At 43.5% G+C, this 25528-nt stretch overlaps 1 protein-coding gene across 4 annotated transcripts in view; it reads left to right on the forward strand.

Moving 5' to 3' along the window:
* The window catches only part of LOC105821379 (myocardial zonula adherens protein), an 89975-nt gene that overhangs the window by 31188 nt on the left and 33259 nt on the right, over nucleotides 1-25528 (forward strand). For 2 of the 4 annotated variants that reach the window (XM_012658077.1, XM_012658079.1), the window contains exons 4-10: nucleotides 194-286; nucleotides 3629-3742; nucleotides 6826-6978; nucleotides 9228-9353; nucleotides 10384-10512; nucleotides 14385-14464; nucleotides 15901-16006. In XM_012658077.1, the coding sequence (XP_012513531.1) occupies nucleotides 194-286; nucleotides 3629-3742; nucleotides 6826-6978; nucleotides 9228-9353; nucleotides 10384-10512; nucleotides 14385-14464; nucleotides 15901-16006 (801 nt within the window). The remainder of the gene's footprint in view (nucleotides 1-193; nucleotides 287-3628; nucleotides 3743-6825; nucleotides 6979-9227; nucleotides 9354-10383; nucleotides 10513-14384; nucleotides 14465-15900; nucleotides 16007-25528) is intronic. The other 2 variants (XM_012658078.1, XM_012658080.1) reach the window with 1 other exon arrangement.

Consider the following 25528-nt stretch of genomic DNA (forward strand, 5'->3'; position numbering starts at 1 on the left):
TTATTTGGATAATTCCCTTGGTTTCTAACTAGATGTCAGGGGTGTTCTTCTCCCTTAATTTCCTAAATGTCCTGTTCTTAAGATTGTTTTTTTTGTGGGGCCCTTCTCTCCTTAGGGTTTCTTAAAAGTTTTGAAAATCTTGCATGAAAATGTTAATAGCTTGGTCTCTAACTAGCCTCTTTGTGGGCTGCAGGTGAGAGCCACTTTGGAAAAAGTAAGGAAGCGAATGTATGGAGACTATGATGACATGAGAAAGAAGATTCGAGAACTCACCAAGGAACTGTCAGTAAGTTAATATCTCAGTGACTCGGAAATATGGACGCACGGTAGAGCTCAGAACTGTCTCTCAGTGGTGTTTTTAATAAATGGAATTGCATTTTAAATGAACTGAGGGAATTTTATCACAGAATGAAGTTTGTTATCTAAAGGAAAATTTTTGTGGCAAGAATAATAATCTTTATATTTGAAGCACTCCCACCAAAGTCAGGAACAAGACAAGAAAGTCGGCTATCACCATTATTATTTATTGTACCTGAGATGCTAGTCAGTGGAATTAAACAAGGGAAATAAATTTAAAGGTTTAGAAAAGGGACAGGTAGATGTAAAACTATCACTGTTGACAAATTATATTATATACCTGGAAAGCCCAAGTGAACCAATGAAAAAAACTACTATAAACAATAAGAGAATTCTGTAAGGGCAGGGTATAAAATTAATATGTACAAAGAGGTTTCCGTAGACAAACAAACAAACAAAAAAACAGCTAGAAGAAAAACAGCAACAAACAATATTAAATATCTAGGAGTAAACTGTAACAAATGGAAAGACACATCGTGTTTAGAACGGAAAATTCAACATCGTAAGATGTCAGTACAATTGGGGTTAATGTACACATTTATATGACTCAATAAAAACAATACCAATAAGATTTGGTTTTTATTTTGTTTTTTACAACTGGATTAGCTGATTCTTAGGTTATATAGAAAATAAATAAAAAGAGCTAAGAAAATTCTGGGGAAAAAAGAACATTGAGAGGGACTACCCCTATCAAATGTTAAACTGGAAAAGCCTCAGAGATTAAAACAATATAGTATTGGAACATAAGCAGACAGATATAAGTGAAAAAAATTCCCGGAATGTACCCTAGTGTATGACAAATGTAGCATCTCAAATAAAGGAGAAAAATGTACTTGTCTCAGTATATGTTGTTGGTACAACTTATATGCTATTGGGACAGCCTTGTACCTGGACAGTCTCCAAATGGAGCAAAGATTTAAATGTTAAAAATTAAACTTAAAAGTGTTAGTAAAAAATACATGTGAATTCATTTATACCCTTGGGGTGGGAAGGCCTTTTCTTATTATGATATAAAATCCCAAAACCATGAAAGAAAAGGTTGATAACTTTGACTACCTTAAGATGAAAAATTTCAGCTGGTAAAAGTACCCAACTCAAACTCAAATGACAGACTGGGAAAAATTATTTTCCTTTCTTATCATAGATAATAAGCTAATTTTCTGAGTATTTAAAGAGCTCTTACGAATCAAGAAAAAGCCACAACTCATAAAAATAGGTGAAAGATTTGTAACTGGTAATTTATAGTAAAGGAAACATGGAGAGCTTTTAAATGTATGATAAGATGTTCTGCCTCACTCGCAGTAAGAGAAATGCAGATCAGAACCATCCTGAGATATAATTTTTATCTATTAGACTGGCCATACTGCAAGAGTGGTGCAAGATACTGTCAACGGTGCTGTGAACAAACAGGCAGGTTGCTGATGGGAATGCAATTTCGTATTGCTCTTAGGGAGAGCAACTTGGTGATATTTATCAAAATTACAGATGCCTAGATTCTTTGGCCCAGCAATTCTATTCCTAAGAATTTGTTCTACAGATAGACTCTCACATATGAGAAATAACATCTGGATGAAATTATTTATTATAGCATTGTTTGTAATAGTAAAAAGATTGGAAACTTAAACATCCATCAAGAAGAAGGTAACATAAATTTTATCTCTGCAATAGAATACACACAGTTGTGAAAGAAATAAAAAGGTCAAGTAAGCCCTTTAAAAAGAGATATGGAAAGATTTCAAAGATACAGAGCAGGTGAAAAAAAGCAAGATGCAGGAAATGTGTATAATTTGATACCATTAGTATAAAATAGAGATAAAAACATATCAGGATTGTTCTGCGCGTGCACAGAGAGTTGCTAAACGATAATCTGAAAAGTAATTAGCAGTGGTTCCTAATTGGGGGATGGAGTGGGCAGGATGGTAACCCAGCAGATGAGGTAGGTGTGATAGGGTGTACCTTTTATACTTTTGAAATCTTGGTACCATGTGAGTGCATTTCCTACTCAGAATTTCAAGAAAAATAACCTTCCTCTAGTTTAACCAAGCCAATGCTTTTGTGGACATTTGAAAAATATATTATTAGTAATCCTAAAGATAAAAGTCCACATCTGTATGACATACCTTTCATAAGAGTTAATATCTGCAGGAAAGAAGGGCAGTTACAGTAGTCACACATTAGGGTTCAGTGTATGGCTAGGCTGTGAGATTATCTGCTTAAGTAAGACCTATTGCCTTGATTATAGGAGTGGGGCGTATATAAACATACCCACCCAGCCCGTTCTCACTGGCATGTAGGAGATTTGTGAAATTCTAACCTATTTACGGAAATTCACTCTGTCATCCAGACACTAATGACTGTCATCACAGCCAAAAGATTCGATTTGCCATAGGTGCATAAACAAGACTCCACCCTTTGCTTTCCATTGCCATCTCCTACACACCCTCATTTTCTCATGCTAGAACTGTCCCAGGAACCCCGTCTCTCTGCCTCCATGTCTCTTTGTTCTCCAGGCCATCCTACATACTGCAGCCAGATTAAGATTGTTAAATTCCTGCCACATAAACATGCCCCTGAACAAGAGCCTGCCACGTGTGCCTGGTCCTGGCCTGCCATTTCAGCTCTCTCCCCGACTCCCCAGGGTGCACGCCCTGCGCTGTCGTGCCAGGCTGCTTCCTGAGGCTCCCACAGGCTGCACAGGGCTCTCCCCCTGAGCCTACCCGAGAACCCTACCCTAGTCCTACCTGTATCCAGCCTCTTGCTAAAGGTCTAGCTCAAGACTGGCCTCTGATGAAACTTCCACAAACATGTTAAATACACACTCCCAATAAAGACAGCAACAGCAAGAGCAGCAACAACTCTTGAGAATTGGGTGAGCCCAAAGTCTATTGTTTGGTGAGTAGACAGAGCAAGATGGCAGAAGAAGTTATTGCAACTGGGTTCTAGTTCTATTATAGCTGTGTCATTTCTGAGCCATTTGTGAGCAAATCACTTAATCTGTCTGATTCTGTTTCTGGAAAGAGCAGTGGTCTGACTCCTGCACAGTGCTGTTGCGAGGGCTGAGGCCCTGTGGGTGAATGGTGTAAATACTATGCAAAGGAAGAGTGTTCTTGTCCTTCTACTGTCTGGGTCATGCAGATGTTGACTTTAAAGCTTTACTTTCAATATTGTTGAAGTGGCTGTGGCTGCTGTCAGAAGGAGGTTGCAGCCTAACTGAAGATTGCTGTGGTGTGTAGGGACTGATTTTGTGTGACTGTCTCCTCAATCTGTCCAGGTTTCCCAGGCTCGGCAGGACTATCTAGAGAACCACATCCAAACCCAGTCATCTGCCCTGGATGATTTTAATGCCATGAACTCAGCCTTGGCATCAGATTCCATCGGCCTACAGGTACTGACCTGCTCACTGGTAGATGGGTCCCTCTGTTATAGGCCAACCCAACTTAGCCAAGTGTGGGCCCTGTCCCTTTGTAGAAGAGTGAGTCACAGAATGTCCTCAGCTCATTATTCAGAACCTTTTCAGCAGAGCTACAACAAAGACTGTGCCCAGAAGACGGCGAAGGAAGTTGAAGGAAGCATTTCCAAGCTGAGACTCCAAAGCTTTGTTTTTGCCCTCATTGAAATGGGGGTTTAGATCCTGTGTTCAGTGTGATGTCACTGGTTCCACCAGATGCCCAGGTGGTCCTCAGCATCAGTGCCCAGGACAGCATATCAGCCCCCTTCTCCCTCCAGCTCCAGTGTTACAGAAGTTCAGCCAATCACAGAAAAGACAGACGTAACCAAAGTCAGTCTGTACCCTTACGTGCAAGTCACTCCCAAAGGCCTGTAAGCACTTTTTCTTAATTTAGAAATTATTTTGCATTGGAAAGAATCATGTGTCTTTCAAAGAATGCCTTGTAGTAGCAGAGAGGAAAACAGGAAGACCCAGTCTCCTCCATTGGTGAAAATGTGTGTTGTCACCCACTTCAAGGGACTGTTGTCTTGATTAATTTCATTTGCTAGGAGCTAACCATTCAAATGCTCCCCACTCTTACTCTTCCAACCAAGTCCCCTATGAAACATGCAGATTAACTTGCAAATGTTCAAAACAAAGCATTGTATTTACTTGAAAAAAGCTTCCCTTGGCCTCAGTTTCCAAATGTAAGAACAATAGTTTCTGCCCCTCCAACTTTACTTGGCTCTTATCTTTTTACCCTCCTCTTAAAAGTTCCACAAATGATTTCAAATCCCTTCTGGTCCTATATAAATAATTCGCTAGGTAAACAAACACATTTTCATGTTGAGATTCTCCACGTCCCCTAGAGCCTGGTGTTCTCTAACAGCAGCTGACAGGCAGTGGTGACAACGGCAGAGCTGGGCCACTGTCCAAGAGTGGGTCTGGGTGGGCCCCGTGTTTGGGTTTGTCTGGGATGCCCATTTCTGGTGGGGCCCCCACCCTTTTCCTGGCTCTCTGTGGCATATGCCAGTTTCCCCCTGGCCTCCCGCCAAGGCCCGCTTTGGGTCTGGTTTACCCAGTAGCCTTTGTTTTCCCTTCCTCCTGTCATCAGGGAGCTTGCCAGCCTCCCTCCGCTTCCCTCGCAGGCAGACACAGCCCACTCCCAGACAACCAGGAAGGGCTTTACCTCACCTGAGTACAGAATTCATTGCTATCTATACTATGTGTCTGGTTTTTCTTTCCAGAAAAAAATATTTGCAAGCATTTTCTGGCAATTCTTCTGATTTGCCATGTGGCTGACACTCCAGGCATTGACCGCAGAGGTCAGCTCTTGGAAGGATCAGCCCCAACCCAAGCTCCCTGACTGATTCCAGTGTCTTAGTCCTAGGCATCCAAAGGAGCCTTCTAACTATTAGATTAAACATTGTTACCAGAGGTGGGGGTGGGGGAGGAACAAGGCGCCATCTCACAGCAGGAAACCCAGCCCAGTCTGAAGGTAGATCCAGGGTCCAGCCTCTTCCACTGGCCTATTCCACCCAGGAAGACCAGACCCTGGATTTTATTCCATAGAATATCAAAGCTAGAAAGAACTGTTGAGATGATCTCCACTCACTTTGTTTTATGGATAAACACACTGAGGCCAGCAGAGAGCAGTGACATGAACAAGGTGCCTCTAGTTAGTGACAGAGCCAGGATTAGAAGAGTCCTGCTCTCCTGGGCCAGATTGTGGGTTTTTGTACAGATGTAAGAGTAGTGTTTCTGAAGCCAGTAGGCTTGCGGGAGGGGATGACTGGGCTAGGTGGTTTCTAAAGCCCCTTGAAGCTCAAATGTTCTGTGATTCCATGTTTCCAAATGTCTTCAGTATTTCCTTTAATATGTAATTACTGCCTTCAGAAATCCTTTTTCCTGATTCAAGTAAATCTAGGAGAGAGAGTTTCATTATTGTCCAGCTTCTCAAGAGAGGTTTATTATTGTCCAAAGTGGAGGTTGAGCAGTTGGGGAAGCTGCAGAGTCTAATCATCTAACAGGGAAGACAAAGGTGTTGGAAGCCATGTCCAGCACCAGAGCCCCCCAGTCTTCCAATTTGAAGTTGTAGATGACTTGGGGGGGTGGTAGAAGGTTTTCCCCGCAACCCAGTGTCCAATGGTAGGAATTCTGTGGAAGCCATTTCTCCATAAGAAGAGTTAACCAAGTAGAAACCAAAGCAGTAAACAGCAACGTTATTAATTTAAATATTCTTGCTCCATTGGGTGGCCTGCAACAATAATCAACAGGATTTTGACACTTGTCAGGCACTTGTCTAAGTCACCAAGCTCTATTCCTTGGCACTTCTCTGTCACCACCCATCTCTGTGTGAGGGAGGAAGGTGAAGCATTTGCAGGCATGGGTGTGACTCCATCCGTGTTGTCACTACCCAGTCTAGACGTACAGAAGTGACGGCTCTTTTAAGAAAAAATGGGAATATCTCCATTCTGTAAAGCTCAGATTTTGTTTTCTGATTTCATTGTGTGAATTTGGAAAATGCAGAAAAAACGAAAAAGAAAATAAACATCCATAATCCTATCACATAGTAAAAACTATCGCTTGGAGTACCTCCCAGTCTTTTTTCTCTTATGAATAAACACGTATTTGAACAAATGCTTATACATATTTTTCAAAATGGGATGTATTATATAATACTTACTATTTTCAAACCTGTTTTTTTTTCCCATGTGAAATGAAATATTATGAGCACTTTTCCTCGGGAAGACTCCATTTTAATCCATTTCCATCCATCCTGAGCAGTGGCAAGTGGTGGTGACGACAGCTGTGGGGTGTTATGGCGGAGGCTGGCTGTCCCACCAGGCGGCAGGGGGACAGATCTCCTGACCACTGTGGGAGGTCCACAGTCCCTCGCACAGCAGGGGCCTAGGCTGGCAGCTGCCGTGGCCCGACATCTACCTTGGTGGTTAGTGTTAAAGGGATGTCCCAGTGCATGGCTCCAGCCGTGACTTTTCATATCACGAGATCTGGTTTTGTTTTTATTTTCATCCAAACAGAAAACCCTCGTGGATGTGACTTTGGAAAACAGCAACATTAAAGATCAAATCAGAAATTTGCAGCAGACCTATGAAGCATCCATGGCCAAGCTGCGGGAGAAGCAGAGGCAGTTAGAGGTGGCACAAGCTGAAAACCAGCTTCTGAAAATGAAGGTAGAGTATGTGAGCTCAGATTTCCTACTGACCTTTCTCTTCTCTCCTTCTCCTCTCTCTCCTCCCATCTTCAATGCTTCCATTTCTGGTTCTCCGTTCTCTTCTTGTGGCCAGCTCCATCGGGCTTGGCTCGAAGGCACTGAGGAGGTGTCTGTGTTCACAGTCGTCTGTCCAGATTTGGGGGTGCTCCATAAATGCCCCCAAGGGGCACTCCTGCCCTGGGCCCCAGTGGCCTCAAGGGCTACTGAGACCGTCCCATGGCATTGCCATTGCGTACTTCCACAGGCGGTTGGGATGCCCACAGGTCTGGGATTTCGAAAGCTTTGGAGATCTCTCCCTTCCTGTTTAGATTTTCTTTGAGGTCCCAAGGCATATTGTTCCCCGGTCCTTGGGCTCTAGCCCTTTCTCATGGAGAAAAGTGAGGGTGACTAAGGATTCTGGGGACGTTCCTCTTGCCTCCCAGGCTGTGTGTATTCCTTAGCTGGAGGCATTCGTGCCCCTCCCAAATTTGAAACATGGGTAGACTTTTTACCCAGTGGCAGGAGCAGACCCATAAATGGCTCATAGAAGGCACTTAATAAACTATATCCTGAATGGATTCTTTTTTATTTAAGTCTGTGGTTTTAAAATTGTGTTCAGCACAGGCTTAGGCTGTCTTATGGGTAGTGTAACCACATAATTTATTGCTCAAACCGGAATATGTTAGAAAGCGAAAAGTGGTGCTATTAATAATTTAGTTAGGGAAACCAACTAGGAGGTATGGTTCCCTCCCTGTGGGCTGCCTGAGGCGGGGCTGGATGGGGGTGGGGGGCTGCCACAGCCCTGGGGATCTGCCGGCACAGTCCTCATGGCCTGGCACAGCCATCCTGGGAAGCTGTAGAGTAGATCATCTCCCCTTTACTTTGACTTCGAACGGGCCAGCTCTCTCTTTACTATGTCATATATTGTATTTCTGAGTAAGAATTACTTTGAAAAAGAATTTGTTGCTGAAAAAGTCTGAAATTACTGATTTAAGTTTTTCCTTTTTTTCCAGCTTAGGAGCGTTATCCAATCATCCATTGCACAAGTATTTCTTGAGGGTCTGTTAAGTGTGTCTGTCCTGTTCATTCCTGTTTGTTCCAGAGGTGTCATGCCATCAGGCATCTGGGGACTTTGTTAGGTTGCTTCCAGGCCTTTAAGGCCAGCTAACAGTTGCCTGTTTTAGAGACTGATGCTTGTTTTTATTCAGACTAGTGGAGTTAAAGAGGTTTTATGCTACTCTTTGTCTTATTTTACCCCCAAATAAAGGAAGAGTCCCAGGGACTCAGGGTGTTCCACATGACCTGGATGCAGAGAGAACAGTTTGTTTGTTGGCTACCTAACCTCTGAGTACGAGAGACAGAGCCCTTTGGAGCAGTCTGTGTGTGCAGTGGACATCGAGTCCAGGGTGCACTGGTCTGTCTCAGCTAATGATAGCCTGTGCTCAGGATTTGCCATTGGGTCTTGGTGCCAACACTTGCCCAGTGATGAGAAGGGAGAATTAAAGGGCATCAAGAGAGATGTGTCACACCTTTGCTGTAAACATCATGTAACCTATTAAGGTTGAACAATACCTGTCGTATCCAGAGGTTAGGTAGCCAACAAACCCAGCCCTCTAGAACAATCAATAATGTGGAAGGAAGGGACAAGAGCAAACTTTCAGCAGCATAATGGCACGAAGTCCGCATGTGGGGACGTGGCCTGGGCCAACAGGAAACACCAGCCACCACCAACGTAGGCCCTGCCCACAGCTCCACGGACTTCTCACCTCCTAAGCTGGGCCTGCTCTAGCCACTGGGGGTGTCCACTTAGTGCTCCCCAAGCTAGGTTTGAGTGTTTCCAGAGGCAGCATTTAGGAAAGCAGAAAGACGTGGAAAGGATTTCTTATTTGAGCTCAACTTAGTCTTACCTAGAGACTGGCTTCACCAGTGCAGTGAAGGGAACTGCTTAGGGAAGGAGCTTTCTGCCCTCTGAAAAACTCACCCATATGAAGAGCCTTTGTCCTAGTGATGCCATGTGAATCAGTGCAAACGCCACTTTTTATTTTTCTGTGGCTCTGCTCTCCCCTCTTCCTTGTGTCGTTTCCCGTGAGTTCCTGCTTCTCTCTGCTACAGAACCCGGTGGGTGAGTTTCCCGCCTCTGTGAGTCCACACATGATATGTACAGGATAGAAGCAGCTGATTCTCCTGGAACCTGCAAATGCTGTAGCTCTGATGTGAGTCCCTTTGCAGGTGGAATCGTCCCAAGAAGCCAATGCCGAGGTGATGAGAGAGATGACCAAGAAGCTGTACAGCCAGTACGAAGAGAAGCTACAGGAGGAGCAGCAGAAGCACAGTGTGGAGAAGGAGGCTCTTCTGGTGTGTATGTTGTAGCTGCCAATGTAAGATAGCCAGGAGCCCTTGGTTCGTTATTGCTGGTGAGGTTTAAACAGTAGAGATTCTGCTTAGAGGCGAGTTAGTGGACTCCAGCGTGGGTGAGGGATCAAGGAATTATTCGTTTGCTCATTCACTTCCCTCTCTCTATCTCTCCCTGCCTTCGTTCGACCCCCTGCCTGCTCAGAAGAGCCCCCGATCTCTGTCTCTAAATACACGCCTTTCTCCAGCCCATCTGACCATTGGCCATCGTCCACGCAGGTCCTGGGCTTGCCTGCAGCTGCACCCTTCCTCTCTCCATTTGCCCCTTTCTCCCTGAAATTTCCTCCTCCCTGTCCTTGATCCTAGCTAAACTCCCTAAAAGCCACGACAGTGCCACCCTCTCCATGCATGAAGTCTCTCCCATCCACACAGCCAGAAGTGTGCTCTGTCCCTGGGAAGCTCTCTCTCTCTCTGCTCTTTGCTGTGGAATTCTCTTATGCCACTGTGTGTCTCACCTCTTGGTTTCTCTAGGACAGCAGAAGTTCCTTGAAGGCAGGGACGCCGTGTCTGGCTCACCTGGGTGCTTGGAGGCTAATAAATGTAAACGTGCTGAATGATTGGCTGGGTTTTCTCCTTTGGAGTGAGCTGATGCAGTGCAGTATGGGAGAAAGATCTGGGGATTTTGTATTCCATTCCGGATCTGGCCCTAATTCCCTTATGGCAAATGAAATGACACCCTGAGTATCTACTCAGTGTTATGTAAACACCATTTGACACCTTTTGGACAGGAGGACTCAAGGAAAAAAAGGAGACAAATTAACGGTGCCCATTAAAAAGCCACAGGCTGTGTCTTTATCCACAGGTGAGAACTAGAATCATGAAAGTTGGGTCCAGGATCTGTGAGACACTTACACGTCCCACAGTCATGCTTTTAAAGAGAAATCATGATTTATCAAGGCCTGTGCTGCATGGACCCTGGCGAGTAGCCTAGGTACCCCAGGCCTGCACTGAGGAGAGTGTGTTTCTTTTGCAGGAAGAAACCAATAATTTTCTGAAAGCAATTGAAGAAGCCAATAAAAAGATGCAGGCGGCAGAGATCAGCCTCGAGGAGAAAGACCAGAGGATTGGGGAGCTGGACAGGCTGATCGAGCGCATGGAGAAGGTAAGACGCAGTCTCGGCCTGTTGCCCACTCGCCCAGGCCACCATGCTGCCCACGTTCCCCTCAGGCCTGTCTGAAGGTATGAGATGCCCTCAACACTGATCCCTCTCCTCACTCCAATTTGTGATTAAAAAAAAAAAGACAAAACTACAAAATAAAGTATAAGGAAGTTCAACAGAGTTCTAATTTTTCCCTTGGTAGCTATTGTGATGCCTTTTTAAAAAATATTACGTAAGAAATTCTGTGCAAATATATTAATATTTTAGCAGCCCTGCTTTGCTGGTGTCCCAGACATGAACTTAGTTTACAAACCGTTGAGCAATCGAGTCCTATTTAGATGTTACATCAGCACTGCAACCCTGTTGTTTCTGGGGCGTGTGTCTCAAGGGTTGGCTTTTTTCTGACATGCCGGGGACCTGGAGGAGTGAGGAGGCCCCATTTCTCTGGGCTTGTGGTCAGCAGGCTGGTGGGTGGCCTGGGAACATCTGTGGAAGACAGGAGCTCAGCTGGGATCACGAAGCCAGGCCAGAGAGAGGGAAGGGGCTGGAAGTTAGGCAGGAAGTGGAGAAAAGGGGGGAGAAGTCATGGGAGAGACAAAAGAGGAAAGGAAGGGAAGGAAGAGAAAGAATGGGTAACCTTTAGCAGGTGACAGCTGACTTCTGGGGGACGGCCCAGGAGTTTAGGGCCAAGGCTGTGGCTACTTTCTGGAAAATGGCTCTCTAACTGCATATGAGCTTGGGAGAGAATGGTGACCTGCCACGACTGTGGCATTATTAGCATCCTGTAACTCATTCTGGGTGTGCTGAGAATCTCCACCCTGACGATGGAGGCAGGGGATGACAATGTGAGCAAAGTCACCGTCTGGGCTTCTGTGTGATGCTGAGAAGAGGTCTCCTTACCCCATCGTGTCTACAGTATGGACTCCTCTGAAGTCCCCTGACAAGGCGAGGCGTCACCAGAATGGGAACTGCATCAAATTCAATGCTTTGAAGCTTCAGAGCTCATCAGGGGCTCCTTTTTAGCTAGTATTTTTATTTGAGAGAGACTTGAGCAAACTAAAGAGTCGTTAACAATCTCACCTCTGCCCTTTGGGAAAACAGAATCCCATCTTTTCTTGAAGAGTAGATAATTGGCTCCCTTAGGACCAACATTAGTATTGACTAGGGTGGGTAGTGGTGAAGGTTGGGCAACAAGGGAGCTTTCTAGAACTTGGGTGAGCTTTCTCCCACTCTACCATTCTCCTACAATAGGAGAGGATGCTGGTTAACTCAAATGCTCTCTCTAAGTGACAGATACTCCTGTGGCATAAAGAAGCAAAGTGAGCAGGTAGCACAGGGGAGGTGGCTTGGGCACAAACATAGTGGTTTTAGAGTGTTTAGAATCAGGCAGACTTAGGGTTTGAGTCTTGCTTTTCTTTCTAGTTGTGGGCAGGTAGTTACTTGACTTTTCCAAATCCAGTCTCCTGCTCTGTAAAATGCTGATGATGATAGTTCTTATTCTTTGGACTTTGGAAGAAATAAATGAGAAAAATCCATGCTGAGTGCTAAGCACGGTACCTGGCGCATGGGAAGGGCTCAGTCATTTGTGGCTCTGACTTTTACTTTGTTACAGTCTTGCCTGAGTGTCTGCCCCCAGAGTCAGCTTTTTTTCTTTTTAGCTGGGCCCATTTTATAGCTTATCTTCTTGGTGCCCTTGGGGTTCTAGTTTCCCCACTGGTTTCCCCCTGGAACCCCTCCGCGAGGTGAGTGGGCGAGGAGCCAGGACGGTGGGCAGGCCAGCCCTCTCTGCCAGCCTTTGCTAACACAAAACTTTGTTCTCCAAGTAGTGCTGGCTGCTTCTTTAGTGGTTGAAAATTTATTGTTCTTTCTCTAAATCTTCCTTTCCATTTAGACTAGAGAAACGCTTTGTTTATTTAGCTGAGATTAGGTACACCAATTTACACTCTTTCCTTTTCATAATAAATCCTTGAGAGCAGGAATTCTGCCAAATCTCCGCCACACACTATGCGAACAGCATGGCCATAGGTGGGGACTGTGGCAGCGTTTGTGTCCTGCTCTCACTTACATTTGGATTTTGCTCGAGGACAAACCATGTACTTTTGAATGGCTTCTCTACTGTTAATATATACCTTAATTTACTGTTTCTCTTACTGAACGTTGTATTTGAAACACCTTTTTACTGATCAGTATAAATCTCTTCAGAAATGCGTTTTACCAGAGACCCTTCTTAGGAACAGATAATATTCTGTGCCTTCATCTGGGTGATGGTTTCACAGGTGTATACAAGTGTAAGAAATTATTGTGCAGCGTACACCTAAAATTTGTTGTACCTCAATTTGAAAAAGAATTGAGTTTTAAAAGTGCTTATAAGTTAGGCTTTGTCCTACTTTATGACAGTTTATTTAGGAGGTTCTCGCTCATGAAAGTCTCATCACTGTTGTTTCAGGGCTAATGTAAACTTCCAGCCAGTGGCGTGCCACACGGGGGCAGGGGCACGTTGCCCAGGCCAGGCTGTAAGAGTGTGTATTTGCTGTGGAGATTTAAAAACAATAGCAAAACCCCAGTAAAAGATGTTCTGCCTTTGTTATTCTAAATACGTCGGTGATGATACACTCTTCTTGGCCAGAGTGGACTGCTTGCTCCCTCATACCTCGGCCTACCCCTTGGTATTTCACGGGAAAGAGGTTTGGAATCTTTATAACTAGTAAGAATTTGCTGGGTAGAATTTCCAAACATAAAGATGAGGTACAGTAGTTCTTAGAGGAGGACCTAAAGTAAAATAATCTCCTCCCAGTTAGTGAGCAAGACTTGATAAACTTCCATTTTAAGGAAATTTATTATGCTAACATCTGTAACGTATTTCTAGTGCAATTTCCGTGATGATGGCACTACGTTTTTATTAACATTTTTCCACTTTGTCCAAAGAAGTAATCCCAGACTCTGACTTTTTTGGGTAGACTTCTAAACTGACATATATACAACAAAGTGTGCAAAGTACACAGCCTCATACCTTCATGCTTCCTGTTGCTGCTGTAACAAGTTACCACAAAGTGAGTGGCTTGAAACAACACGAATTTATTATTTTAGATTTCTAAAGGTCAGAAGTCCTAAAATCCAGGCATTGGTAGGGCTGGATTCCTTTTGGAAGCTCTAGGAGAGAACACATTCCCCTGCCTTCTCACTCTTCGGCTGGTGGCCTCATCCTCTAGCTTCGGAGCCAGCAGCAGGGCACCTGCCAGTCTCTGTCCCCAGATTGTAACCTTACTGCCTTTTTCTTATGAGGACCCAACTGCATGATCCAGGATAATCTCCCCACGTTAAGATCCTTAATGTAATCACATCAGCAAAGTTCCTTTTTCCATGTAAGAGAACATGCAGGTTTCAGGGATTAGGATGTAGACATCTGTAGGGGGCCATTATTTTGACTAACACAACACATTTTCACAAGTGAACACACCTGGATAAATGCTACCCAGGTTAGTATATAGGATATTCCCAGAATTCCAGAGCCTCTTTTCTCGATGATTCAGAAAATAATAAAGAACTTTATAATACCACCAGCCACTGATTTAGAGTATTGATTATCATTATTTAGAACTATAAGTTTTCACAAGACGTCTGAGCCTGATTTATTTTAAAAATAAATCTTGAATGGTTTTATTGAGGATATTTGTCTCTAATTCATAAATACATCTAGCAATACACACCAACAGATCTGGTACTTTTGAGCTTTTGTTTGAGCTCTGGGTGAGCAGACATGTAAAACCCAGGGAGTATTATATAGACTTGGACTCCCTAGTGCTAGGATTGCTTGTATACATTCTCTGTCCAACTTGGGTTCCATTGATTGAAAAATCAGTTCCTGTTTGTTTTAGGAACGCCACCAACTCCAACTCCAACTCCTAGAGCATGAAACAGAAATGTCCGGGGAGATAACCAGTTCTGACCAGGAAAGGTAAGACGTTGATGCCCTTTGTCTTGCAGTAGATTTAGATGGTGGACACACTGTGTTTTTGTGGGCTCCTTTGTCCTTGCATTTTCATTCACGTGGTTGTCGCTTATAATGAACTTATACACGTATAACACTGGTCTGGGAGCTTCCACTATGGAGTGAATTTCTTTAGAAGCTCACAGCCATGTCGTACAGCCCACGGCCAGTGGTTAGTGCAGTGGAACATACCAAAGACTCTCACAAGTGCAAAAGTTCAGTCTATAAATGTTCTCCATAACCTTGAATTCCACAGGATACACCTTGTTTTCATCAACTATGACTCATACCATTTGTCCTGGAATCTAATTTTAAAATGTCTGTCTTTGTATCCAAACCTTGCTTAGTGAAACTTGTCCTATGGCTATGAGTATATAAAGCTTTGTGTAAAAACTATGGGAGTAGCATGTGGTCTCTGCTAGAAATCAAAAGGCAGAGAAGCCATGCACAGCTCTCCAGTGAAGGAAAACAAGGTTGGGATGATTTGAGTATTTTGGGCAAGTTATTTAACCTCCCCGAGAGTCTTGCTTATCTGTAACATGGAAATTCTTTTTCAAAGGGGGAGAGGGTTATGGTGAGAACAGTGCCCACCTCATTGGGTTATTATTGTGAGGGAACTGTTGGGCGTGCTGCCTGCCACTTAGTAGGTGCTGAAAAAATGCCTGTTTTCCTTCCCATTGGCAGCCTCAGAGTTTTCAATATTCAGGGGGCTCTGCTGGTCTTTACTATAATGCTGAGAAGGGACCTGGCAGAGAGAGGAAGTGGGAAATAGACTTCCAGACTCTTCCTCCGGTGCCCTGCTCCCGCAGCCCCAGAGAACTGAAGAGTCCATCTGTTGCTTCCTTTGGTTTCTTTGAACCAAGCAAAGTCAGAGGATAATTTGTGCTGTTTTAGAAGTATGGACTGTTTTGTGATGTGGCCTGCTCTATTTAGATGCCCATTTACCCAACTTGCTCAATTTGTTCCCCACTTAGCCCAAATAAATCACGTGTAGAGCAACTGTGATTCCAGACTTTCCAGGGCTCTGCCATTGATTTTGATATTTTGTTGTGTTGCTAGACCCCTGCTTCTCTGTCCTTGTAATCCAGGTAATTTATTGGATGTTCCTGTGTTTTATTAACCCCCAAACAGAGAGCCTCTTGTATCTGTAAGTGGTGCACAAAGTGACTGTCCTTATACAGGCTAGAACTTGCAAGTGGGAACTTGCAAAAGCGTCGTAGACTCCTTCTCTGGTGGGGTGGTTGGTAGGTAGTTAATCACCTGGGATACACGCAAAGTAAGACGAATGCATCTTGGTGTTTCATTTCTTGTTCTTGGCGTTACTCTTTAAAGCTGTGACTTTTTACGCTGGTGTTGCTGCTTTGGTTTAGGACTCGTTTGCTATTTTCTTCTATTTGTGTTAGGTATCAGCAGCTGGAGGAGGCATCGGCCAGCCTCCGTGAGCGCATCAGACACCTAGATGACATGGTGCATTGCCAGCAGAAGAAAGTCAAGCAGATGGTTGAGGAGGTGAGCACTTGTGAAAGGCTGTGGGTCCAGGATTGCTTCCTGTGGTGGGGGAACGTCAGCCCTGGAACAGACCCCACTGTCCACTCGGTTTCCTGTGGCTCAGAGTGAACTCGCCCAGCCACTGCCATCTTGGCCCAGAGCCGGATTTCCTCGTTGGTACCATGTGGACTGAGGATGACCCCTCTAAGATCACAGGGTACAGTGAGGAAGCTGGGAAATGATACCCTATGTGGGTGCCCACAGCACAGGGGACGAAAGGGTGTGATGAGCAGGTTGATGTTAGCTCAGGTCTCTGCCTCCTCCCACCTGCCTGCCTCTCTCTCCCACTACCACTCGTGTCCTTTCTCGTTTTCTGGGGGTGTCTTTCCATCCTGTCTCTTTCATTTCCACTCCGGTTCCTTGTTTGTTCTCTCTCTTCTTCTCCCTCCCTCCTCATTCTCGTCTCCCACTCTTGTTTCTTCTTCATCCTTTCTCTTTTCCACCGTGCTTTCTGTCCTTAACTCCCTCTGTAACAGGAAACCAAGTTCTGTATTTACTGGACCGGGCATACTTTACTATTCTGTTTTTTCTAAATGATAAAAAAAGGAAAACCCCAGGTAAGTCGAACATTTATATTTCTCTAAGAGGGAAAAAAATTGTTTACACTTGTATCAATGTAATCTACCTCTCTTTCCTATGGAGGTGCTCAATAGAAGACTGTCTGAGCTGTGGTAAAGCTAATCACGTTATCATAGTTTCTTCTTGCTCAGTTAAAAAATCTGATGGAAACATCTGATAGAAAAAGAATAGTACTAACAGGGTTATAAGCATTTTCTTGGGTCTAATTCTCTGGCAAAGGAAAGAAAAGGGTTCAATTTCATTAAATATTTGGTTGGCAGTGGAAAACTGAAAAAAAGTTTTCCTTATATTAAGCACTACTCTAAAATCGTATCTGTTTTATTCATGAATTATTAAAATTAAAAGTATATATACTTCTAATAAAAAATGTGTAGACATGATAGACAAGTAGAAGATTAAAAGTGTATCTATTTTATTAATCCATTAAATGTGGGAGATATTAGCACGGTGAGAGAATTGTGAGGATGGGGAGGGATACCTTTCATTATTGTGTGGAGGATAAACACCCAATACATTAGATAAAGTCTTGTCCCCAAACTAGAAGTTCTGTCATAATGTGCTGAATCTTATACACCTTATATTGGTTCACACTCAAGTTTAGAGGGAGCAGTAGGATAGCAGAGGAAGCCGTGTACCACCTTTGAAGTCCCTTTGTGCGCCCAGGCAGGAGCACCACCCACGACAGTGATGGGAGAGAGATCCCACCCAATTGTCAACACTAGGCAGATGTCAGGAGTGTGTTTCCCAAGGAAGAGCATCGCTTTGTCATAATTAGCATCTCGGTGAACCTTGGCTGTCAGAGCATAGGTTTTCTGCTTCTGCTTTCCGCACACATGAAGTTTGGGGCAGGGGCAACCCCTTATTTTCCCCCATGTGACTCCTTAACCAGGGGGGGCACTACATTTTTTCACCTCACCAAAAGGGGTGTCTGTGTTGTTCTTATATCTAATATCAGAGAACCATTGAACAAAACCTCATACTAGTTGGCTTCTGATTCAGTTAAACCCTTATCTGTAAGGGGTTAAGACTGGTACTAAAATCAGAGACACTTTTTTTTTAAGATACTTTCAAAGACATTAAGAATTCTCTATTTTCTAACCTACTTCCAGAATATAACAAACATATCAATTTGAAAGGGGATATGTGTGTATATATATATAAAACATATACAAACATGTGTATAACATGCATTATACATATGTGCGCATATATATATATAAAATAGGGATGCTTATACAGATTACTGCTCATGCCTTGCTTTTCTACCTGTGATTTCGTATCTCCCAAATAAGCTTCTCTAAATTCTGATGTGTGGTCTGGAAGACCCAGTCATTGGAATGAAATCATCACCTAAAATTTAGGATGCCACCATCAGAGTTGGCACCACCTAGGGGCTGGCTGGATTTCAACCGTGAATGGAGACAGAAAAAAAAAAAAGAGAGAGAGAGAGAGACTTTTTATTCTTACACTATCTAAATCAAGTAGTAAAAATTATTGTGTTTGTCCCGTATACCATGTCAACTTACACAAGAAAAGGATGGTTTAAAACCTCAGTTGTTACAGCCATTTATGTGACTATGAGAAACATGGAAAAAGGACATTGACAAATGAGCACATTCAGAAGAGCAGGACCAGGCTGGAAAGGAGCTGAGAACTCTAGTAATTCAGGGGATGGTGGAAGGAATTGGGACGGATGGGAGAGCTGAACCCACATGTTAGAAAACGATCCCGTTCAAGAGGGAATATACTTTTGTTTTGAATTTCGATGCAAAGCCAGGCCAGAACCACTGGGTGGCACTTTCAAAGAGGCAAATTGCAGCTCTTCATTCAAAATAAAGAAAACAGTTCTAATACTGGCTGCCCTGGGAAGCTATTTAGCCCTTCATCAAGGTACCTTATTTATGATGTAGGAAGTTGATTTAGAAGCTCTCTAGTGTTCCTCCAAAATTCTGTGTTCTGTACTCTGAAGGACGATGTGGAGGAAACCTGGTGACTTTGGTAAGTGTTCCTTATATAAAGAACTCTGTTGTTCACTACGCTGTGCCTGTTGTTATGATCTCAGCATTATCATTACTTACAATGAGCAACATCAGCAAATTATTATAATTAGATCACTTCAGATCACTTGGACCACATTTTGAAAAATCTGGACTACTGACTGGTCACTTATCAATCTTGAACTCTGACTTTAGAAGAGAAGTATATTTTTGTGAACTCTGGCTACCCAGGCACAGAGGCAGCCTTTAACTGTAGCGGATGTTAGGGACGGTTTTCCTTTCCTCACATGAAGTCTGAAAGCTCATCTGCATCATAGCCTCGCATTCACCAGGGACAGGAGTCTAGTCTCCATCATTGCTGGTATCATTTTGGTCATAATGTCCGTGAAGAAACTTAGTTTATTCAAATCATGGGCTGCTTTTTTCAGCTCATAATTTGCAGGTATTACTACTGAGGTTCTTGGAATCCCTAGATGTTAACCAATATATTTCTTCCCACCTTAGTATAATATCATTTCATAATAATAATAATAATATTAAACTGAATAGAAAGTAACTGGCCCAGGTTTCACAGTGCTTAGCTCATGAATGGCCTGATTTGCACCATGTCACACAGTTAGGACTTGTGCTAGGTAAGAAGGGCGTGTGGCGGATGGGCCCTGTTGAAATGAAGGATTAGTACATACCTCCGTCGCTGGTTCTTTCAGCTGGTTCTGGCTCTGATAAGACAAAAAAAAGCAAAACCAAAAGAGCCTCATATATGTCCCTTTTAGACTTTTTAAGGGTTTGCTGAAAAATACAGAGAAATACCAAGGGAATAAGAAAAAAGAGCACTCAAGGGGAAATTCATTCATTCATCCATTCGGCAGGTGCTCACCAGCACCTGCTCTGTGCCAGAGCCCTGCGGGGAGCCGTGCAATAAGGTCCCTGCCCTCATGAATCTTGCCCTCTGGTGTTACCGAGGAGTCATGCTTGCCTTGGGCTTCGTTCATGTGTTGAAAAGCCCCGTTGGGGTTGGTCCTTGGCCTTGAATCAGGCTGGTTGCTTAGATTGCCAGGAAAGGCCCCAGGAGAGCAGGGAGGAGGGAAAATCTGGAGCGATCCCGAGGCCAGAGCAGTGCTCCAAGCCCATCTTTAAGTGTGACTTCATCAGTCAGCAGGGCCATCCACACCTCTTTACCTGCTGTCCCCAAGGCCCAGGCTGCTGCCAGCCAGAGAGCTTTCCCACCGAGGGGAAAATGATCTGGAAGAAAAAACAAATTCTTATTTGCCCTCCAAAATTTGGGTGGATTTACATTTTTGCCGGTGGGCAGTGATATAATTCAGCTGAATAAGTGGTAATTTAATAAGAGTTCCTTTACTGTTTTCCAGTTCAACCATCCTTTCATTTTACCGAGTCTTTCTTCTGATTTTCCCATTGCCATTTGTAATATGGGAAATGTTTCTTCCAACAAAGTGTTTCTGAAGGGAGTTTTTTTTCAGTTGCAGAGATGCATTATTTCTTTAGACTTCTGCTGAAAGCAATTGCACTTCACCCCCACCTTGCTATAATTTAGATGTTTAATAAGTGCAAAGGTGCAAGGAATTGATTTTGTCCTTAGTGCTTCTCCAACCAGGCTGCACATTAGAGTCACCTGGGGAGCTTTAAAAAATGCCTGGACCTGGCAGATACGGGTGGAGGCAGACTGGATACTGGAGGGGGAGGGGAGGTCGTTTGTTTTTTCAACTCCACAAGTGCCTCCAGTGTGTAGCGAGGACTGAGAACCGATGCCCTGGACTCTCGGTCAGGGCAGTGGCATCGTTCTCCTTGCTGGGTTCATGGTGTTCATGTGTTTGGCCAGCATTCCCCTGAAGCTCCTATTCCTGAGGTGGGAAGCTGATCGTGAACTCGGAGTAGGCAGTGCTCCACGGAAGAAAGCCAGGGAGACCAGCCTCCGGGGGCCAGGAGCACAAGTGAGAGAGCTGGTTAAAGTCTGTGACTGTCTGGGCCCTCTCAGGGGACTTTACTTCTTGCCAGCCCCCGGTCCTCGGAGGATCCTGTGACAGCTTACTCTTAGTAGCTGTACTGGCCTGGCAGTATACAGGCAGGAAAAACTTCCCAGAGCTCTCCCTGTCCATCTGGAGAGAAGGTGTTGCTAAGGGAGGATGAGATAACACTTGTTAAGCAAGTGTTAGTAGAGATTTTTAAAAAGACAAAATCCAATTCACCTAAATTCTTGGAAGCTGGGAACCTACCACTAACAGACAATAACTACTTCTCATGGGTCCTCTTCCTACTATGCAATTATGTGCGTGCCTGCCCTCACCCCGGTTTAAATTATCCACTTCTGTCTATACAGAAGACCTTACGCTTGGCCACACCGTACCTCTTCAGAAAGAGAAGAACAAAACACCTTGGTGAAATAATACTATTAACAATGACCATTTCTCAAGTGCAAGACAAAGCAGAAAGTTTCTCGAGTGCAAGACAAAGCAGAAAATTCCTAAGAAATGGTTTTGAAAGTATTTAACGATCATCTCTTAGATCTTTTGAGAGCGATGCCATTGCCATAATGCAATAGTTCCTCGGGGAAACAAACTGCATCAGGGAGAGCAGATGATGAGTAACTCTTCAGAGAGTTGAGGCTTTGAGTTTCTGGCTCTATAGCCAGTTGGAAAAAGAGGCTTCTCTTCTCATTTTTCAAGGCCCCTTAACTTACCTCCCCAGGCCCCAAATCCACATGCACCCCTTACAGTTAGAGACCGTTATGAGCATACAATGAAAGCTGGCCTAGAAAAATGGCAATGAGCATGGACTTTAGAATCAGACAGACCAGCATCTACTAGCTGTGGGAACTTTGAAAAGTTATTAGTTTCTTTGTGTATAAAATGGAATTAGTAACAGTATCTGCCCGAGAGGGTTTTTGGTAAGTGTTAAATGAGATGATGTATATAAAACAGCATGTCACTAAGTGAAAAAAGCCAGTCTGGAAAGATTCCAACTCTATGATATTCTGGACAAGACAAAACTATGGAGACAGTAGAAAGATCATTGGTTGCCAGGGATTGAGGGGAGGGAGGGATGGACAGGTGGAGCGCAGGGGATTTTCAGGGCAGTGGAACAATTCTAGAGGATACTGTCATTGGATACATGTCATTTTACATTTGTCCAAACCCACAGAATGTACCGAGAGTGAACCCTCATGTATAGTATGGACCATAATTAATAATAATGTATCAATATTGGTTCATCAGTTGTAACAAACATACCACAATAATTCAAGATATTAATAATAGAAAGGGGAGAGGGAAGATATATGGGAACTCTGTGTACTTTCTGATCAATTTTAATAAACCTAAAACTGCTCTAAAAACAATTAAAAAAAAACCCAGCATGTTAACTGGAACGTAAGAAGTACCCAATAAATACTAGCAGCCTTTGTTATTACTACCAATGAATGCGTTCCTACTGTGTATACCTAAAGTAAAGTAGATTTCCTGACCAATACATAGCGCTGCCCTTCATTCTTCCCTTTGGGAGTCTTGTGGGCCAAATTGGATCTTTGGGTACACTTCTCTCTTCTCTTCTGGATCTGTGCAGCTTTCTAGCTTAGCTGTCAGTCTCCTGTGTATCAATATTTGTACACAAAGCAATTTTTAAAATTGGAATTCTCTCCATTCCAAGAATCTTCCATTTTAAGTGCTTTGGCCACTTGGGGGCACACAATTTATTTTCAAACTATCATGTGGTGTGCTGAGATGTGCCACACACAAAGTACACTTTTGCCAAATGCCCTGTGTTCAGAGGATCCCGAGTACTTCTTGTCCCTGGGGATTAGCCGAGTGGGGATTGGGGAAAGGACCTGCAGCCCTGAGCCCACAGCCCTAATCCACTCCATTGAACTGTCTCCAGATCATGTCGCACGAGCTCTTCTCCAGATTTAGTCTCCGGCTCTTTGGAAGATGATCAATTGGTAGCCTGCTCTGGGTTGGAAGCGATTCCTTTTGTTGTTCCTGATTAGAAGAACACTTGTACACTCTGCTGAGAAGAGGTGGCATTTATCTGTGACGAGCAAAACAGGAAGGACATGCTATTGGAAGGAAAATTTGACCGTGTGGGGCTCTCGTTTGTGAAAGCACCCACATACTGCCACCTCAACTTGTACACCCTCAAACTGAAAAGTCAGGAGAACTCCAAGATCCACAGAGTGTTTTTAGAAACGTGGGTTCCTAGACATCGAAAAAGGAACTGCCATGAAAGAGACTGCTAAAAAATTCATTCAGAAAGTCCAGGTGGAGGCCGGCTTAGGAGCTTGGAAGGTGAAGCTTTATTGATGGAAAAGCTACCCAGGACATCTGCTAAGGAGACGAGGAGAGAGCTGGAAGAACATCAGTGCTCTGGGAAGGAAGTGCCCCCCACCAGGTCACATCCCAGAAAACACGGACGCAGCCAAGTGTCCATATAGTTAGATTCTATTTGTATATGGCAAGAGGCCCTGAGGGTGTCTTTTCTGAACGGATATCAACGCTAGTCATCTTGGTACTCTTCTAAGAAAAGTTTTGTTTGTTTTTATCACCATGGGCATTTTGCCTGAATAGACAGTTCAGCCAACTTCATGAAAAGCAGTATGTCTGATGAAATGACAAATTTATTTGGCTGAAATATGTTGAAGGGAACTGTATACTTCATGTGTGCTTTATTTTTATAGAGATCTTCCCCGAGACAGCCACAGGTGCTGGTATTTTGTTAGAACATAGCAGTGTTGCTGAGAACCAGTAATAGCAGCAGCCGTAGGAATGGGTGGTATTAGCTCACATAAGCTAGTAGACTGCTAACAGAGTGAGTTCGTTCCCAGGCCCAGGCCCCTCAGGTGTGGGCTAGTTCAACACTCCTACCACTTCTCCATGGCACAGCGGGTATGTAGATACTTTCTTATCAATATTTGCCTTTGGTCTTTCATTTAGATGCTTCTGCCCAGCTTAAGAAGTAGAGAGTGGATGGGAAAGGAAGCAGATGAAATGATGAAATGATTTTCCGCATTGGCCATTAACCCGCATATGGTGCTGTGTTTAAACGCAGATCCCCAGATACTCTGCTGGGTACTGAGAGTTCTGCTAGGGAGGTGGAGTCGGATTTGAGAATCACTGATCTAGATGTTGCCCTGGCATAGTTACCTACATTGTTTCTAGGGATTCCTTACTGCTCTAGTGTTTCTCTAAGTCTCTGGTGGGAAAGTCACTGGCATATGTTCTAGCGGCGTAGATCCAATACCCAGTTTCAAAAAATGAAATAATATGAATTAAAAGAATGCAATGATTTTAGAGAACGTGGGTCACCCGTGTGAGTCTCTCAGGATGGTATGCTCTCCCTTGCTCTTGGAGTCTCTTCTTTCTGGGGCTATGGACAGTACCTGGAGGCCAGGTAGGTCTTAATAATATTTTGTGAAGCAGATAGTGAGTGAGGTGCCTAGAGTGTCTGCACGAAGCTGAGCATGTCTCCTAAATATGATGCCCTGGGCGCCTCCTGTACCTCCCCCTGGATCCTAGGCTGATCGGCGAACTCCTTAGATCTGGGTCCTTGCTTCACAGCACCTATCTCAGCCTGCTCTTCTCTGCCTTTGCTGGTGTCTCTCAATTCACCTCTTTCCTGCCTAGGCTGTGATATGGTGTGAACTTACTGCCTGTCAAACCTGAATTACATGCTCAAATCCTACCTTATCACCCCATCCCCCTCCTCCCCTCATCCTGGATCCTTAGCCCTAAACTCAAGGCTACAACTCTGCCTCATGGCCGCTTGTGCCCCCACCCAAATGGGGTGCTCCTCAGAAGGTTGAGAATTGATTTATAGCAGATGAAAATGTTATGATTTCAATTTCTAGTGTTAACATGGAATTATTCACTTCTTTATTTTGAAATCTTACTTTATCTAAAATGTGCAGATTTTAGAAGGTATCAGAAAGAACATGATTGGGTCAGCCTTTTTTCCCCTCTATGTGTTATAGAAAGAACTAGTGTAGGTTCCTTTTGTGGCAGGTATTGGTTAAAGGATTCATGATATAAATTGTCTTTTCAAGCGAGAAGTTCTTTTCTTTGGAAATGTCATTGAACCCACATTCCCTTGAACTGAAATTGTTCTAATTGGCTTTGAACTGTTTCTTAGAGACCTGGGTGCCAGTTTGCCCATAGAAAGTATATAAGTATGTGAGGCTGCGTAGTTCATGTTCCAAGTCACTACCAGTTATTGACTGCTTCTCTTCTTTCAAGGCTATGTGTATGGATCTCACGTTCCCACGTTAACCCTCTGTGGGAGGTATTATTTGTCCAATTTTTTAAGCACAGGAAACTGACGCTTGAAGTCTTAAAAAATAAGTAGCTGGTAGTCTCTCAGCAAATAATGGTGGTGCTGGGCTCCACCCCCAGATCTTTGAGTCTAAAGCCAGCCTTTTTTCTTTTCTTCTCCTTTTTAATTAGAAAAAAATTTGAATTACAGAAAATTATAGAGAATGATGAAAACAAAAACCCATGCACCCTTCCACAGAATTAGCAAACGTTAACATTTTGGTGTATTTGTTTCTGGTTTTTTATTTTTAATAACAAGTACTGTTAGAGATATATAAGAGGTTCTCTTTTTACTCCTCCCCAATTCTGTTCCTCTTCCTTCTTCTGCCTGCCTTCCTTCTTCGGAGGCAATTTGGTCTCCATGTTTTGATGCTTTTATTACATATATGTATCTATTATTAGTATGTCACTTAGTTTATGTGCTTAATAATTTACATAGATTTTAATTTATAATATGGAAAATAAATTTTATTGTACATATTTTGCAACTTACTCTTTTCCCTGGTTTTGTTTTTGATGTTATTGTACATAGATCTAAAATTATTCATTTCAATGGCTGTCTAATATTCTTTTATATAAATATATTGTAA

This window comes from Propithecus coquereli, unplaced genomic scaffold (assembly GCF_000956105.1).
Source record: "Propithecus coquereli isolate 6110/MARCELLA unplaced genomic scaffold, Pcoq_1.0 Scaffold57, whole genome shotgun sequence".
In the NCBI taxonomy this organism is placed as follows: Eukaryota; Metazoa; Chordata; class Mammalia; order Primates; family Indriidae; genus Propithecus; species Propithecus coquereli.